General features: G+C 38.6%; 1 protein-coding gene and 1 long non-coding RNA gene across 2 annotated transcripts in view; both read right to left on the bottom strand.

Annotated features, from left to right (window-relative positions):
- Positions 1 to 46, bottom strand: part of LOC116883387 — a 35,518-nt gene extending 35,472 nt beyond the window's left edge. The window contains exon 1 of the long non-coding RNA XR_004385755.1: positions 6 to 46. This is a non-coding gene — a long non-coding RNA (uncharacterized LOC116883387). The remainder of the gene's footprint in view (positions 1 to 5) is intronic.
- An 848-nt stretch (positions 47 to 894) lies between these two features.
- The window catches only part of Plxdc2 (plexin domain containing 2), a 186,248-nt gene continuing 170,725 nt past the window's right edge, over positions 895 to 16,417 (bottom strand). The window contains exons 10-11 of the mRNA XM_032885180.1: positions 7,384 to 7,450; positions 895 to 1,494 (exon numbers count right to left, since the gene is read on the bottom strand). Of these exons, the coding sequence (XP_032741071.1) occupies positions 1,315 to 1,494; positions 7,384 to 7,450 (247 nt within the window). The 3' untranslated portion in view covers positions 895 to 1,314. The remainder of the gene's footprint in view (positions 1,495 to 7,383; positions 7,451 to 16,417) is intronic.

Raw genomic sequence — 16,417 nt, forward strand, 5'->3', positions numbered from 1 at the left:
CCTACCTCCGCTGTCTTTGAGATGCAGTGCTATCTTCGTGTCATCTGAAAGAGACGTTGAGCGTTATTAGAAGAGAAAACGAGCCTAAAGGTGCATGAATCTCACACTGGGTAACTGGATTAACTGCTTTAACACGAACACTTGCTTTTTGTAATTGACTGTGCCTAGTTTCTAGTTTAATGAGAGAGCAAGCTCTAACTTTACATGACATAGCAATACAATCTCTCACAGAGACTCACAGGCTAAGAGTCTAGTGACATATCTGAGACTCAATCCTGTGAGAATGATAAAACCTAGTTATAGCACAAAGTACAAGTTTAACTTTCTAAAACAACTTACAATAGATTTTATTTACTTGAAATCAAGACTGAAAGCATTAAAAATTTACAGGAACACTTAGTTAAACACAATAGTTAAAGATTTTCCTTAAAAATTTAAGGTCAGTAAAAATATGAAAAAATAACATAGAATGATTTTGTTCTGAGTGTATAAACATATAGCATAATTTTCCATTTCAAAGGTTATATTTTACTGTGAAAGTTGGGGTTTCAATTGAAATACCTTTTCACAGTCTTTAAAATAATATTTAAAAATAATTTGAATTTAACTGTGTGTTACTTTGAAGAGAAACAACACATTTGACATTCACTCTCCATCCCTCTTTATTTCTTTTCCTTTTTAAGATCCACTTAGTTTCAATTAAGATCTAAGGGCTCAAATTTATCTTCTTGTTCGAGAGAGAGCAGGGATTTTTGACAATATTCTACCCTAAACAAATATCACACTTTTCCCTACTTCTTACTAATACCATGTAGAATAGAAAGTCATAAAACATTGACAATTATATTCTCTTCACACACAAGTTTCACCTAGGCATAAACATTTAAGTAGCTTTTCCTTCCCCAAAATACAAAATGGAAGGAACCTTTCAAGGACAGTTTTGTGATATTCAATCTTGTTGATTGCACTCAGAAAATACACTATATAACAATATGTGAGTAAAATTATCTATTGTGCAGAATTTCATAACAAGTCATTTTATATGCATATTTCATTTGAATCCTGTACCAGGGATGTAGTTTGATGATTTCTAGGTTTGGTTAAGTGATCAGAAGCCTATGTTTCTTTTCTAGGGAGAACAAAAGGCCAGATCATGGAGAACCACTAAGGCTTAAGAAGAGGATTGCCATGTGTAAAGAATTCCAGCATTTGTTTCCTGATCACGTAATTCTGAATCTGGAAAATCCTTTAGAAAGTTAATTGGCCAAACAATATTCTATTCCTCCAGGAAACAGGAATTAAACTTTTTCTTTTCTATAAAAATAAGCAAACAATCTTGCAGGTACCTTCTGTAGGCAGGCTGGTAGGCATCTGCGACGTCACAGCTCTCCTGGTGGTGGTCAGGACCCTGAATTGCGTGGTGGTTGTTTGTGCGGTCGTGGTAGTTTGAGACGTCTCCCCTGGCTCTGTGTTCTCGCACATCTTCTCCTTTGACTAGTAGGAGACACAGAGGTGAAAATCAGCAGACTGGACCATTTATGCTTTTGAGAGTTACAGAGAAAGTGGACCGTAAAGCACAAAAACATCCCAAATTGATATTAGCAGAAAACTGTTTTTTGTGCTAGAGTATTTTTGCTAATTTTCAAAGTTTGAAAGATGGGAGGGGGCGAGATCAAACACTTCTTTAGATATTTGGAATCATGTTCACCTGTTTACACTTTTGTATTATTACCTTTCCTTTGTTTATTTGATATAGCTACAAAAGATATAATGTCAAAAGGCAAAAAGAGAGTTAGAAGAAACTATGTTCCTATAGAAAAGGTTTAACATTTAATTGGATGCATGAAAGGAAAGTATATTCTCTTTACCCCAAATGGACAGTCCTATAAATTCAGCACTGCCTAACTGTTCCTGGCTCTTCTATGACTTCAAAATTCATCTACTCCAGGTTGATCAGAAATGTGAAATTTTGTTTTCTCCAATGAAATATCCAAAACCACACAGATAAAGTCCTTATTTAAATACGGACTAATTCTCTCTATCACTGCTAAACAGAAGACATTGGGAGGAAACACATCTTTTTTAAAATTTATATCCTACAAAAAAGGTACCATAGTTTTCATTAGTAAGAATTCCAAATCCTCTGATTAGAGGTTGATATTGTAAAGAACCTATTTTTGCTTCTAAGAATCCAATGGTCTGAATAGGTGGCTACTTTGAACATGGGCCGTCCTCCTGATACATTTAAGAAGTATCAGTAAGTACCACCTTGTCTTTACTGGAGGATGAAGAATCTTTTCACCAGTGAATGAAGAGTACCTGGATAGCTATTGTTTTCAATATTCAGATAGACTACAGCTTTATTCTTTCTCAAGTCGCTGTTTGTCCTCAGCGACACAATGATCATGGGAGCTCTGACTCTCTCTAGCCGTCATCCACTACTCCAGACCTTCAGGTGGAGATCTCTACCCCTGCTCTCCAAGCTTGCTTATCACGCTTCATCCTATTAGCCTATCTTTCTCCTGAAATTCTCCACTGGATGTACAATGTTTCACTCTAGCCCCCCCTTCTTCACCACCTTCATCTAACTTTTCAATGCCTCCAACTACCTCATTATAACATTACATTTTAAGCCCCTTTTTGGGAAGTTCCCAATTCTGTACAAAGTAAAGGCTCCTTCTTAATCTTGCCTACTCCAAAGGCAGGTCAGACAGAACAGTTATCCCTAAGTGGAAACTTACAGATTAATCTGCTTTCTCATTTAGAATATCAATGGTGCCTGAAAATAATTCTATAAATGGATACTCATATGTTCAAAGGTCATGGAACCATTTCCTTCATTTTTCTTAATAACCACAATCCACTGTGGTTCTCCTTGTTTTGCCCTTGGCTTGCCTTTCATTTCCTTGATGAAAGAGGCCATCAGCAGGGTTTCTTTACACATCATTCCATGTGTTTCAACATGAACGCATCCATCCCGTCTTTCTTCTATTCCAGAGGACAGCTATTATTCCTTACATATAACTCCCCAACTCTGCTCAGCTCAGCCCACTTCCTCAGATTTTTCGAACTTGCCCTTCAGATGAAATGTTTGCTTTTCAACATGAGACCTTTGCGATTCTCTGATGACTTGTTACAGCTAACATGCAAATGTACATAATCTTATATTCCATGCTCCTATTGCTCCACAACACATCCTGACCTTGCCCTCTTTTACTTTTTCATCCAGTCTTGTTCAGGCTTGCAAGGAATTCAAGGTAACTTTGTCATCCCAGACTCTCAGCTTCCCCATTTAATTACAGTCCTACCCAGTCCGAAGTGGAACTTCTCCCATCAGTATGCCCATGTATTTTCATAGCTACTGAATATCCCAGGGGTAACCTATGGTTAGTTCACAGTAGTGATCGCAGACACCCACTATCATTTTCGTTTCTGTGACACATGTTCACCAATCTTCTGACTCCGTTCCTACTCCTTCCGGCTCCTTTGCTTCCATTTTATGTTTCTTTTTAGGCTGTGACTTTCACCTACATTTCTGGAACCTCCCTTTTTCATTCTGTGCCTTTCTTCCACTTCCGTATCTATTCCCACGGTTTAATTTAACATCCTGGTGTTGAATGTTCACAAATATGCACCTCAAGTTAACATTCTTCTCCTCAAAGCCAAGTTCAAATATTCTCCCATTGAAAGGACATGTGCATGTGGATGTTCCAGACACCTCAAAACAAAGACGTCTGGGATTGAATTTGCTGTCTATAGCTTTCAATGAGCAGTATTGTGTTTAAGGGAAAATCTTAGATTTGGTTTACTTTCCCATTTACAAAATAAGTTACTTGTGTATACATTGTAAGTTTAAGAGCATTATTATTAGGATTTTCGAGACAGAAAGAAAATCTCTGAACATGTCTTTTCATTGTTTTTGCATACCCCTCCTCCTCAAACAAAGCCCATAGGCTCTAAAGACAATAGGAACAATATACATTAAGCAACATTTTAAAAGATATATATATATGAAACCCTCAGTCTTATACGCAAACTATCTTCAGCAGAAATCATTATCTACTTAGGCATTAGGAAGATTATGATAAAATTAATACACCCTTCCAATTACAGGAAATGAAAAGAAACACAAAGAAAAAGAGTATGACAGAGTTAGCCAAACCAATGAACAACTTGTGCGTACTATCAAAACTGAAGTGAAATTTAGAAACTAAAGTGCCCACACAAGCATACACTAGAATGAAGACTTTAATGTGAACAACACAGATTAGGATACTTGAAAGAATAAGTTTATAAAGTATTGACAGCAGGGGTTAGCAAGATGGCTCAGTAGGTAAAAGTACTAGCTGCTCTTTAGGAAACTTGATCAAATTTCAGCATCCACATGGCTTGCCCAGGCAATTCATGGTAGTAAAACATGCTGGAACACACACACACACACACACACACACACACACACACACACACACACACACACACACACACACCACATGGCTATAACCCATGTGCACATTATGAAACGTTTTCCATAGGCACAAGTTACCAGCTCACTTGGTTCAGTGAGATAGAATATCACATACAACGTGGTGGATTTTAGTCAGAGGTGTCATAGCTACACATTGTGTTGGAAAAATCACAGTGGTTTTAGGTTGTGAAACCGAGGCCAATATGTAGCTCTTGCAATAGCCTAGGCCAGAGCTGTTATCAATTAGCTGTTATCAATTATCAATACTGTGGGGACCACGGTGATGGTGCTAATGGTGGTAGAAGAAATAGTTGGTTTAAGGGAAGTAAGAATCTAGAAAATATTTTATGTTTCTTTTTGTATATTTTAAATCTAACTTTATAGTGAGACTACTTTAATTCTGAAGTACAACGTGAAAGTGAGTATATGCTATTTACACTGTGAACTTTAAGCACCAGAACTATCAATGACCAGGAGTATGTTTGCCCCTGTTGTAGCAGTCTTGCCCTTTTAAGAGCACAACTTCTCAGTGATTCCTCGCTGGAAAACACTGTTGTTTTCCCACGTATCATTTCTGTGGCTGTGGTTTCTTCACTTCTGAAGCTCAACATCCTCTACCTGAGAGAACAAGGAACCCTCGTCATATGCGAGGAAAATGGACCGGAGCCGATGAACTTGTTTACATACCTGCTCACCACAAAGCTAGTGATGTGAGTAATTTAATTACAAACGACAGGAAACATGGATTATTACAGAATGCATTAGATTCTAACCTTCCTCAATGCCATCACAGTCCACAGAGCACAGTGAATTCTCTATCAATGTACCCGGGAGACTTTTCTCTGCCCTGTGTAGTTAACAGGGAGAATACTCTGGAACAAGATTAATAAATGTCTGGATCACAGACTGGACCTTTACACAATTATGAACATTCATCTGAAGTATACTTTGAGGAACTTGTGATTACGTGATGGTGCTGGCTTGTCTATGTAAACTTCACACAAAGTAGAGCTATCTGAAAGGAGGGGACGTTATGGGAAAACGCCTCCATAAGATGCGGTTGTAAGGCATTTTTAAAGTTGGGATTGATGGGGGAGGGTTCATTGTGGGTGGTGCCACCCCTGGGCTGGTAGTCCTGGGTGAGCAAGCCATGGGGAGTAAGCCAGTAAGCAGCACCCCTCCATGACTTCTGCATCAGCTCCTGCTTCCATGTTTCTGCCCTGTTTGAGTTCCTGCCCTGACTTCCTTCATTGATGAACAGTGGTGTGGAAGTGTATGCCTAATAAGACCTTTCTTCCCCAGCTTACTGTTTGCTCTGTGTGTTTCACTGAAGTGAAAGGAACACTGATTAAAACAATGAGAAATGCGAGGATCTGAAAGCACAATCATGGACTTATCAGCGCGCTCTGTGCGCTCTCTCTCTCTCTCTCTCTCTCTCTCTCTCTCTCTCTGTCTCTCTGTCTCTGTCTCTCTCTGTCTCTCTCTGTCTCTCTCTGTCTCTCTCTGTCTCTCTCTGTCTCTCTCTCTCTCTCTCTGCAACACTGTCAGAAAATTGAGATAGATGATCCCCATAAGACACTCTAATTACCTGAGTCAATGTCAGAAATCAGGTTACATCAGTATTAACACTGAACATAAGAGTTTAACAACATTGGCTCGTTGGTTGGATTTTGGACAGTTTCACCATGCGACTCAGGTTAGCTTCAAATTCATAATCCTCCTGCGTGCTAGGATTGCACATGTGCTCCATGGTGACTCTCATGAACGCTCCTTTATTTATTTATTTTAAATTTTATTTAGTGATACTGGAATTTGACTGAAGGCAACTGTCATATCTCTAAGGTCCATTCTTACCCCCCCAGAATGTTCTCACAGAGGCATTTCTCAAGATTTTTATGAGTCATCTAACCTCAAATGTATTTTCACAAACCTCCTACCAACCTATAGTATTCCTAGCTGTTCCTAAGGCAGCTAGGTTTACTAGCTCCATGGTTTAACTAGACTCACTGGCTGAGAAAATTTGTGTCATTGTAAATTGTCATTAAAATGTATGCCTTAAAACTTAACAAAGGGGGGTTGGGGATTTAGCTCAGTGGTAGAGCGCTTGCCTAGGAAGCGCAAGGCCCTGGGTTCGGTCCCCAGCTCCGAAAAAAAGAACCAAAAAAAAAAAAAAACTTAACAAAGGAAGTTTCTAGAGAGGGGGCTCAGGGGTTAAGAGCTCACACCACTCTTGCAGAACGCTGTAGACTGGATCTCCCACACCCACACCAGTACAGCTAACTACTCTCTGTAACTCCATCTTCCGAGAGAAGGGTCGGATGCCCTCTTGTGGCCACTGTGGGCATAGCATGCATTCATGTGGTGCCCATACATTCATACAGCATACATTCACACCTAATAAGGGAAAAGGGACAATTAAGAGTCAGGAAAACTATAAACAGGTTAGAATAGCTTTTTCATGTACAATTGATAATCGGATTACCATATTTTTATACCACTTCTCAGTAGAGTACCCCAGTTCATTGCAATCAATCTTTCCCTCATAGCATTATTTTGCTATTTAAGACTAAAAGAGGAGCAACGAGCCCTTTAATGACGAAAAGAACAAATAATTAAGAAATCTGCCTTTGGTGCAGACAAGCTCAAATCCCAGATCTCCAGTTCCCTAGCCAGGTGTGTAATGCTGTGAGCTTTCATGCAAACTCCAGCCCCACATCCTCTCATCCCTACTCCCTCCTTTGGGTACGAACAAACTGAGGTAATACATGCAAATGGCTTATCCCAATGTTTGACACTCATTAAAGAATCAATTTCAGCCTCTTAAGTTTTTTAAATAACTAAATTAGATACCATGGTACTTAGGTTATAATGTCACATGTTATGTCGAACTGGTCCCAGTGATTTACAAAAGAGCCTACCTGTACTTCTTCAGGGCATCCACTGTCCACCCAGTCCTGCCGATGGCGATCGAATCCACTCGAGCATCTTCAAAGAAGAGGCCATTGGAGACGAAGGAGGGATGCATAGCATGCAAAGAGAGAAACAGAAAGACAAAGATGGGTAAACAGACACTGCTCAGATCTTTCGGTATAGAGCAATACCAACTTTTTTCTGATGGGCTGAGTACTGGAGACACAGTGTTCCGGTTACAGGGTGAAATCACTCATTCGCGGTTCCACAGTCAGCATCACATATAACAATGCACCACTCCCCTGAGGTTGAACACACCATACGACAATGGTATAAGCCCACATCAAACGAACAAATCAGTGTGATATAATAGTCACTTTCTTTCCCCCATTTTCCTACTTAACCACTAAAACGAAAGCATACAAATTATTTGTAGTCACCATTTAAAAAAGATTTCTTATTTTTTCATTGATAGATTCCCATTTCATAAACTCTTGATTGTGTAGAAAACTCAGTTTTAAATCTTTTCAAAGAATTTCCAGGGGATAATCTTCAAATCAATGGTCCTCAACTTCCTGTGACCCTTTAATACAGTTCCTTATGTTCTGCTGATGCCCATCCAAACATTATTTTTGTTGCTACTTCATAATTGAAATGTTGACACTGGTATGAATCTTAATGTAAATGTACAGTATGCAGGATATTTGATATATGACCCCGTGAAAGGGTCATTTGTCCCTCAAAGGGGTCACAGCCCACAAGTTCAGGACCACTGCTTTAGGTCCTGGAATAACAGGCTTGACAGAAGTGTGATCTTAATTTTTGGGCTGTACAGGACAGACTACCCTGACAACATGACTTATTGTGGACATTAGAGTTTATTCTAGGATAGATTCCTGGTCTATTGTGAACAGGTTGACTTCTGACGAGCTGGAACCTGAATTACCAAGAAGGTTCTTGTCAGGCATATTCTATCCCTGTAGGACTGATCCTCAATGAGAACCCTACAGCTCAAGGCAGTGTGAGCTTTTTTGTTGACAACACATTGGGCAGGTGGAAGCTAGAGCCTAGTCTTACAGGTCCACTGGGCTATGTCCTACGAATCTTATCCCAATCCCTACTTTAATTCAGTTTTTCCCTACAATAAATGGCATCTTGGAACATAACAGCTTTTCTGAGCCATGTGAGTCCCTCCAGTAAGCCTGAGTGGGCTTTGGAGGGATTTTCAGTTATGTATGATTAGATCACGCCAAAACAGTCTGACTTGGGAAGTACTGGGTCTATAAGATCTTGGGTCATATTCTTTCTTTTAAATGGAATACTTTTTCTATTCTATCTACTTTTTTACGTCACATTTATGACCATGAGCCGGCAGTTTCAACCCTGAGCAGGCCCTGACAATGTTTCCTAAGTGTTGTGACCAACTTTTTATTCTGTGCCTTTTGTTTTTCATGTAACAGTTGATTTGCTTTCACTGTTTAAACAATTTACTGTGTGTGTGTGTGTGTGTGTGTGTGTGTGTGTGTGTGTGTGTGTGTGAGTTTATGTGTGGAGTAAATATGTGGTACACACCCATATGTGATTGTGGTAGCCTGGGAATACAGGGGCAAGAGGAGGAAATCCAATGTCCTGTCCTCTCACTGTTGTGTCTTTTCCCCTCCAGACAAAATTTCTCACCGAACCTGTAACTGTTCTGCTGGCCATGAAACCTTAGTAAACTCTACTTTCAACTAGGGTTCCAGGAGCATATGTGACTACACCCAGCTTTTGTTAAGATTTTGGGGGATTTGAACTCAGACCCTTAAGATTGTATAACAAGTGTTCTTATCAACCAAGTCATCCACACAGCCTCATTTACTCATAACTTAATGGCTAAATTTGACTGAGCTAATTTTAAATTTAAGTCAGAGTCTTGTACAGGTTATAGCTAATATATCTGACTTGTACTATCTTTTTTGTGAGAAATTCAAATTAGTTTTGGCATTAAATTGGTATTAAGAATATTTATACTTCCCCTTCATTTTAATAATTGAATATATATTTATAGTTAAGAATGTGGTGACATATTTTAATCTAATAAGAATTCATTTACTTAACAAAATGAATGTGTCATTCAATTTTTATGTAATATTTCTCATAGCACTTATGTTTTTAATTTGCAGCTTTCTTATTGCTCCTTATTTGTTTTGCAATGAGTTCACTTGATGGTTCTTTTTTTCTAAGAATCCTCACCAGAGACAAAGCTTTGTCTGAAAGAACACGATATAATTCAAATGGAATGTGAAAACAACCTTTCTGTCAACAAGGCATTGTATATCTATCATTCCCCCAGACTGACCCATTGATAGACTGATTCATTAAAGCCTGGCTGTGCTGTACCAACCACATGCATTGGACAAGTTCAACGGTGGAGTAATGTCCGTGTGAGTTCAGGCATCCTGATAGTGGGAATCTGTACGTGACTTCAGCTATCTCTGTTGCTCAGTGACACTGTGGCATGTGGTGCTAGTGAGATAAATGGTGTCTCCTCTTTCACCTCTCAAGTCTATTTAGATATTAAAGAATGTGTAGTAGATACATTTGGTAGATATGAATATACCAACATTTTTTGCAAACAATATTTGAGGAGCCAATTCACTGCTAGCAACTAAGTGGAACTGATAATTTTAAAATATAGTTTGTTTCATGTCCTCTAGCTTAAGAGTATCACTGGGATATACCAACTTTGACAAGAAAACAGCCCCGAATCTCACAACTGTGTCACTGGATAGTATTAGAAAACTTAGTTTCCACATTTGTTAAAATTACCGGAGAAAATTCAGAACACACACTTTCCTTGGTTTATTAGACAAGCCTGGAGTTACATTCTGTGAAATTAAGTTCTACGTGAAGTCAATTAAAGAACTCACTTGTTTATTTATTCACAATTCACTTCCTGGTAATTTTTCTGTGGTTTATGGAGGGCGGGAAGGACGGGGAATGCCAGAGCAAGTAAGATTTGCTTGGAAAGTGCATGCCACTGGGGCCAGGAGATGGCTCCGCGGTTTAAGGGCTTCCTCATCAAGCAGGAGGATGTGCCTTGAGGTACTCAGCACTTCCGGAAAACAGTGCCAGGTAAGGAGAGATTGGGTTATACTAGCCTATGGTCAGCTGGAGAAAACACAATGGAAATCAGGGGCATGAGTTAGAATTTGTCTTATGAACATTTTTGTTTCCTTCTTTAAACATGTCCTAGCATATGAGGACAAATTGGAAAACATTTTTTTTCAATTGTTGGTTTTCTATGTGACCATTTGAAAACTATCAGTCAGATATTACAAACAATCTCTGAGGCCTGGTGACTTCCTAGTCCAGATGAATCTATTAGGTCATGTTTCAGAAGTAAAAGAATGATTAAAGAAGACGTGCGACACTAACCTCTAGCCTCTACATTCATGTGTGCAAAGACGCACCCATGTACCTGCACATACATGATACATATGCGCACATGGACATAAACCTACATGGAAAAGGAGTATAAGTGAAGCTTTCTTTCCTGGTGTAATTTTAGTTCACAATCTAAACAAATAATTTAAAATATCACTTGGTGGGTAGGTACAAGGGCATGTGGGCTACATACATTTATATTATTTCTAAACTAATAGATAGATAATTAAAATAAAAAACAAATCAATCTGGGGAAAACTTTCCTGTTTCCCTTGAGATTGTTTAACTCCTCCTCGACTCACTCAAAGTGACCCTGGCGTGACTTAGCATCTTCGTTTACAGTTTAAATCTGTGATGCCAGCTAGCTGAGGGAAGGAGAGAGATTCTCAAATCTCTGGCAACAGGAGTTCAGTACGTTCCCCTGCGAACAAGCATCTTCCTTCATAGCTCTAACAACACCGACATTCAGACACTACTGCTTTCCTCTAGGTTATGAGCAGACCCATGCCCACTCCTACAAGCCCCCTAGTACCATCCATCCTTGTGCTAGCTCATGTCCATCAGGGGCAAGCTGCTTGTCTTCAGTGGCTACTGCTGGCTTCCATGCCAGTGCAGAGCGCTGCAGCAGCCAACTAGTACACCTAAAATGAGAGCCTTCTCTCTGCTCAGAAAGACATCACAAATCCTTCTCCTTGCCCTGATACCCGTGCAAGAATCTATGTTACAACTGGCTGTGTTTGGGTTTATCCTACAAGGCTTTTGAGAAAACATGATTAAAATAATGTGCTTAAATTAAAAGTTTTTCCTTAGGCATGTTTTCATCTCTTTTTAAATAAATAGATTTATTTTATTTGCACACATGTGTGTGTGTGGTTATGAGTACCCATGGAGGTCAGAGGGGTCAAAACTCCCTAGAGCCAGAGCTGGAGTTATAAGGAATTCTGAGTTTTTCTGATTTAGATGCTCGGAACAGAACTTGGGTCCTGCCCAAAAGCAGTAAGCACTTGCAACCACTGAGTTATTTCTCCATACGAAAATTTCCCTTACTTAAGAAAAAGTCTCGATTGAATTGTGAGAATTGAAACATGGTTTCATCAGGTGCCAGTTTTTCTGCATGCCCCCTACTAAGATATTGCTTAGATACTGAGAACAACTAAGGTATTCCAAATGTTTGCATTCAGCTGTACCTGTGTATTCTCACAGATACATACTCAAACTATATCATCTGTCTGTCCATCTGTCTGTCTGTCTGTTTCACTCCCTTTCTCCATTATCAATCAATCTATCTATCTATCTATCTATCTATCTATCTATCTATCTATCTACCTACCATCTATCTTTCTATCTAATTATATACTATGTATTATATATATTTGAAATGAAGTGACATTATAATATAGGATGATTCATTTAAATTAATTAATATGTCATTAATTAATATCACCTCAAATATGTTTTGTATTTAAAACATTTCCTGTTTATATAAAAATATGCACTATCCTATTAATTACAGTTGCAACAAATATCCTGGTATAGTTCTTTACATATGATTGGTTAATTTTCTTATTCTTCTTTTCTGAGTTTATTTACTCATCAATAAAACAAATGGGGAGCATGAAATAATCATAAAAAGCAAAAGGCTGATATGTGGTAATGATTTAGAAAAGACTATTTTTAACACCCAAGTTAATATCTATGTGTTACACAAGTAGTGAAGCAGACACCTGTGCATAGAAAAGAACTTCTTCTCACAGACAAAATTGATTAAAGTATTTAAGAATTTATCCTATGAATCATATGAATGTGGAACGCAGATTTTATATATAGTACATAAAATCCTTATCACATGATGGAATTAGCATCATAGACGCCTGTGAGAGAAATCAAGTTTGCTTTTACAAACGGACCAATATGTCTTTACTATTTGGAAATAGAGACCACTCAGTTTTGAAAATATTCCTCGAATATTCATTTAAATGAACCCTAAGGAACTGTTCCCTGTGTTTTTATTTCCAGGTCCCTTTACTTTTATCTCTGCCTTGTTCACAGAGAAGCTAAGAGACCACATTTCAAATCCCTGCCCTTTTCCTCAGCATTAATGAGGTGTTGGTTTAAATGGTTCTTCTGAGCCACGCGGAAAGGACCAAGGCAGCCCGGAAAACAATGTTCTCTTGCTCAGAGCTTCTCTCAAATCAAGAGATCAAAACATCAACCTCATCACACTTCTTGTCGATCTCACTTAAAAATAGTTTCAGAAACAGAACTACTTTTGCCAGGGGAGTCCCTAGCATTGGAGGAAATCAATTATTAATGCACACATTTACAGAAGCTCAAGTATTTTCTATGTCTTGGTAGACCACAGTGATTTTGTTTCTAACATAAACTCTCATGTACATAAGAAGTAGAACGGTGAGTTAAGTGATAAAAGAGTTATTATTCTTTCGAAATCTTAGGTGTTTAAATTTGGAAAGTAGATCTTAAAATTTAAAATGTTGATCTTTATCACCACTATCTTTTAGTAACGTTTAGTCAAATGAGTGATACGCAATTTTCACTCTGGGGTGAAAAACTGTACTTAATTGGTTCAGGCATGGTATTAAAATTTTCATCTCCAACACATCTCCTTAACTTGGCATTGATGATGCCTTAAGCACTCACGACACATATCTCTGGGAAAGACAGAGCGACAGACGAGTCTATCAGCAAACTGTAAGTAGGCAGACAATACTGCAGGATCCATTATGACAATTCACATTGATATGTAAGAATCTGTAGTAGGTTATATAAGAATGTGGCTTATTTTCTAAGATGCATGCGTTAATTGTGTAGCATCTGCTGTGTGACATTTTCCTACACGTGTTTAATGTGCTGTGGCCCCATTCGGCTCCTCTGTTCCTCTTCTTGTCTCTTCCCACTTCCTCATCCTTTTCCAAAGCCACGTTCTTTGAATTAAATCTCTTCAAGAGAACTGGATCTTAAAAATCCTAATTCAGTAGAAATATGTGTGGCTGTCCGCAGAGTTCAGGAAAGTTCACCTAAGTGAGAGTTTCAATGGAGAACTTAGATGGAATCGCTTGATATTTGACATCTATGAAGATGTCATTCATGTGCGGTGTATATAAATGTCCGCTACACAGATAATACATTAGAGGCTCAGCCTTGCGCAGGTCTTGAGTATTCAGTACCAAAATGTAACAGCAAATGTAACAGCATCAGGAGTTTTCATCCTCCCAACTCTGCTGTATGAGAATCTCAATTTCTGCAGCCTCACAGCTACAGAATTTTGGTTTTTGTTTCTGTTCTTCCTCCAGAGGGGAGGACTGATCTCTGGGCTGAATCCTCCACGGCCTTGTGCTTCCTAGGCAAGAGCTCTACCACTGAGCCAAATCCCCAACCCCTATTCCTGTCCTCCAAAGAACCGGTTAAAAAAACCAGTCACTTGTCAGTTTATCTTTCACTGATATGATTTTCCAAAAGGAAAAAAGGATTTTCACAGTTGACTTTCCATGCTGGTGTTCTTGCTCCCATAGGCTACCTCCTGAGGGCCAGACTCCTTTCAGCTTCTCAGAAGGCCAGGATTCACGCTAGGACCGAACCAACACTCAAGCCTGTCTGGATATTAGGTTAATTCTTTCAGAAATCATTCCGGTTAAAAGCCATGCCAGCTCATGTCAGCAATGATTCCACATGTGAAAAAAGATCCCTGAGATCCCTGAGAGAAGAAAGAACAGGCGAGAGCAAATTGAAATGTGCTTCGGCTCATGATGCACAGGGACAAAGCTGGTTTTACATACAGCAATGCACTGGTCCCAGATTAGGGCAAAGGAATCAGAAACGGTGCACAGCTGTTACCTTCTAGCATGTTTACCTCCGTGGAACTGGGGTTAATTTAGGTTCTATATTAAATTATTTATCTTATGCCATCATTTAAATGTTTGATTAAGAGGCACACAAGAACACAAAAATGTATTCATCAGACAATAGTTAAAATCTATTAAAAATAACAAGAATAAGACTGTAATATTGTTTTTGCTAATAATTGTGACATGTTCCCCTGTTCTCTGCTGGACTCACACGTGCCTCTTCTTCCTGATAAAACAGCTGCACGGTGGGCAAATGACACAAGTTTGGCCGTGTATTCACTGCGAGGATTCTTTAGTACAAAGCATGGTGTTTTCATAATTTTATAAATCTATGTCCCTTGCTGGAGTATTGACTTTACTTTTGGTTTTCCTTTCTTTTTAAACGGGGGTGGGGTGGGGGGAGAGGTGTTCCTTAATGGATTTAAGGTAGGTATTCAATTGCATGTGAATGTATTACAAATGTAAGCTATACGGACAATCAGGAATTTTCGTTTCTGAATTACTTCCAGGAGGATGCGAGCAGAGACAGGCAGATTGCCAAAGTTCACTGTTCAGCAGGTCTAGCAAAGCAATGACACCCAGGTTCAGTGAAAGTCCCCGTCTCTACAACAACCACTGAAGACACCTCACATCAACCTGTGGTGCGCGCATGCATGCACACACACACACACACACACACACACACACACACACACACGCACACACACACGTACACACACACACACACACACACACACACGCACACACACACACGTACACACACACGCACACACACACACAGTATCCAACACAGAGGCTTTCAAACTGTTACATAAATAACAGCAGAAATATATTTAAAACTAAGCTCCTGTTCATATTCTGAAGCTAGATTTTTTTTCATTTTTTTCAAGTCTTTTTCTTCCCAAAAGCTGCCTAGACATGTTTTCTATTCCATTAGAATCTTTCTTTTTAATGTTGCAGTTTACTGAGGAGTTGATGCCTGGTCCCGCCCACTCCCTAATGAGAACCTCAATTTAAAAACAATGTTCAATATGTACTTTAAAATGTGAATTATATGAATTCCCCCATAAACATCCCATGAACTTATCTGAATAGCCATTTTACTAAAAATGTATAGAGAGGGGGAAGCGTGTGCGTGCTTTTAGTCTCAGCACTTGAGGAGGAGAGGCAGAAGGTGTTTGTTAATTTTGTACTTCGTGTTTAAAGCACCTTAACATATAACCTCTTTTTTCCTCATATAACAACTTAGGCATTATTTTCATGACTATAGCAATCTTTTAATAAATAGTTGTTAATAATAGGATACACTTCATTATATGACTTTATAAAATTATTTCAAGCCTGGGTGTCATTGTATCAATTTTAAATTGTGTTCTGCTTGTTTATTTTTAAATCTTGGAAACTGACCTAGGTACATGCGAGTAATCAACCGAGTGAAATTCTAACTCTCTGTGAACTTCTACCATTATAAATACATACTGTACCCCTGTGAGCTTATATAAATTGCTAGATGACATGTGTCTACATGTGCATCTAATATTTTACTCATTTTATTCAATCATTTTTGGATTGACAGGACTTTAAAACTGGTTACTATTTCACCTGTCCAAAATTTGCTGTTTATCTAAAACTCAAATTCATAGAGAAATAAATAATTTTCTATACTGAGTACCTCAATATTTCAATTCTTTTTACAGTATATTTCTGTATAATTGAATTCATTCTGTTACATACCAGGACTTGAGATCAGCAT

This window comes from Rattus rattus, chromosome 14 (genome assembly GCF_011064425.1).
Source record: "Rattus rattus isolate New Zealand chromosome 14, Rrattus_CSIRO_v1, whole genome shotgun sequence".
NCBI lineage: Eukaryota > Metazoa > Chordata > Mammalia > Rodentia > Muridae > Rattus > Rattus rattus.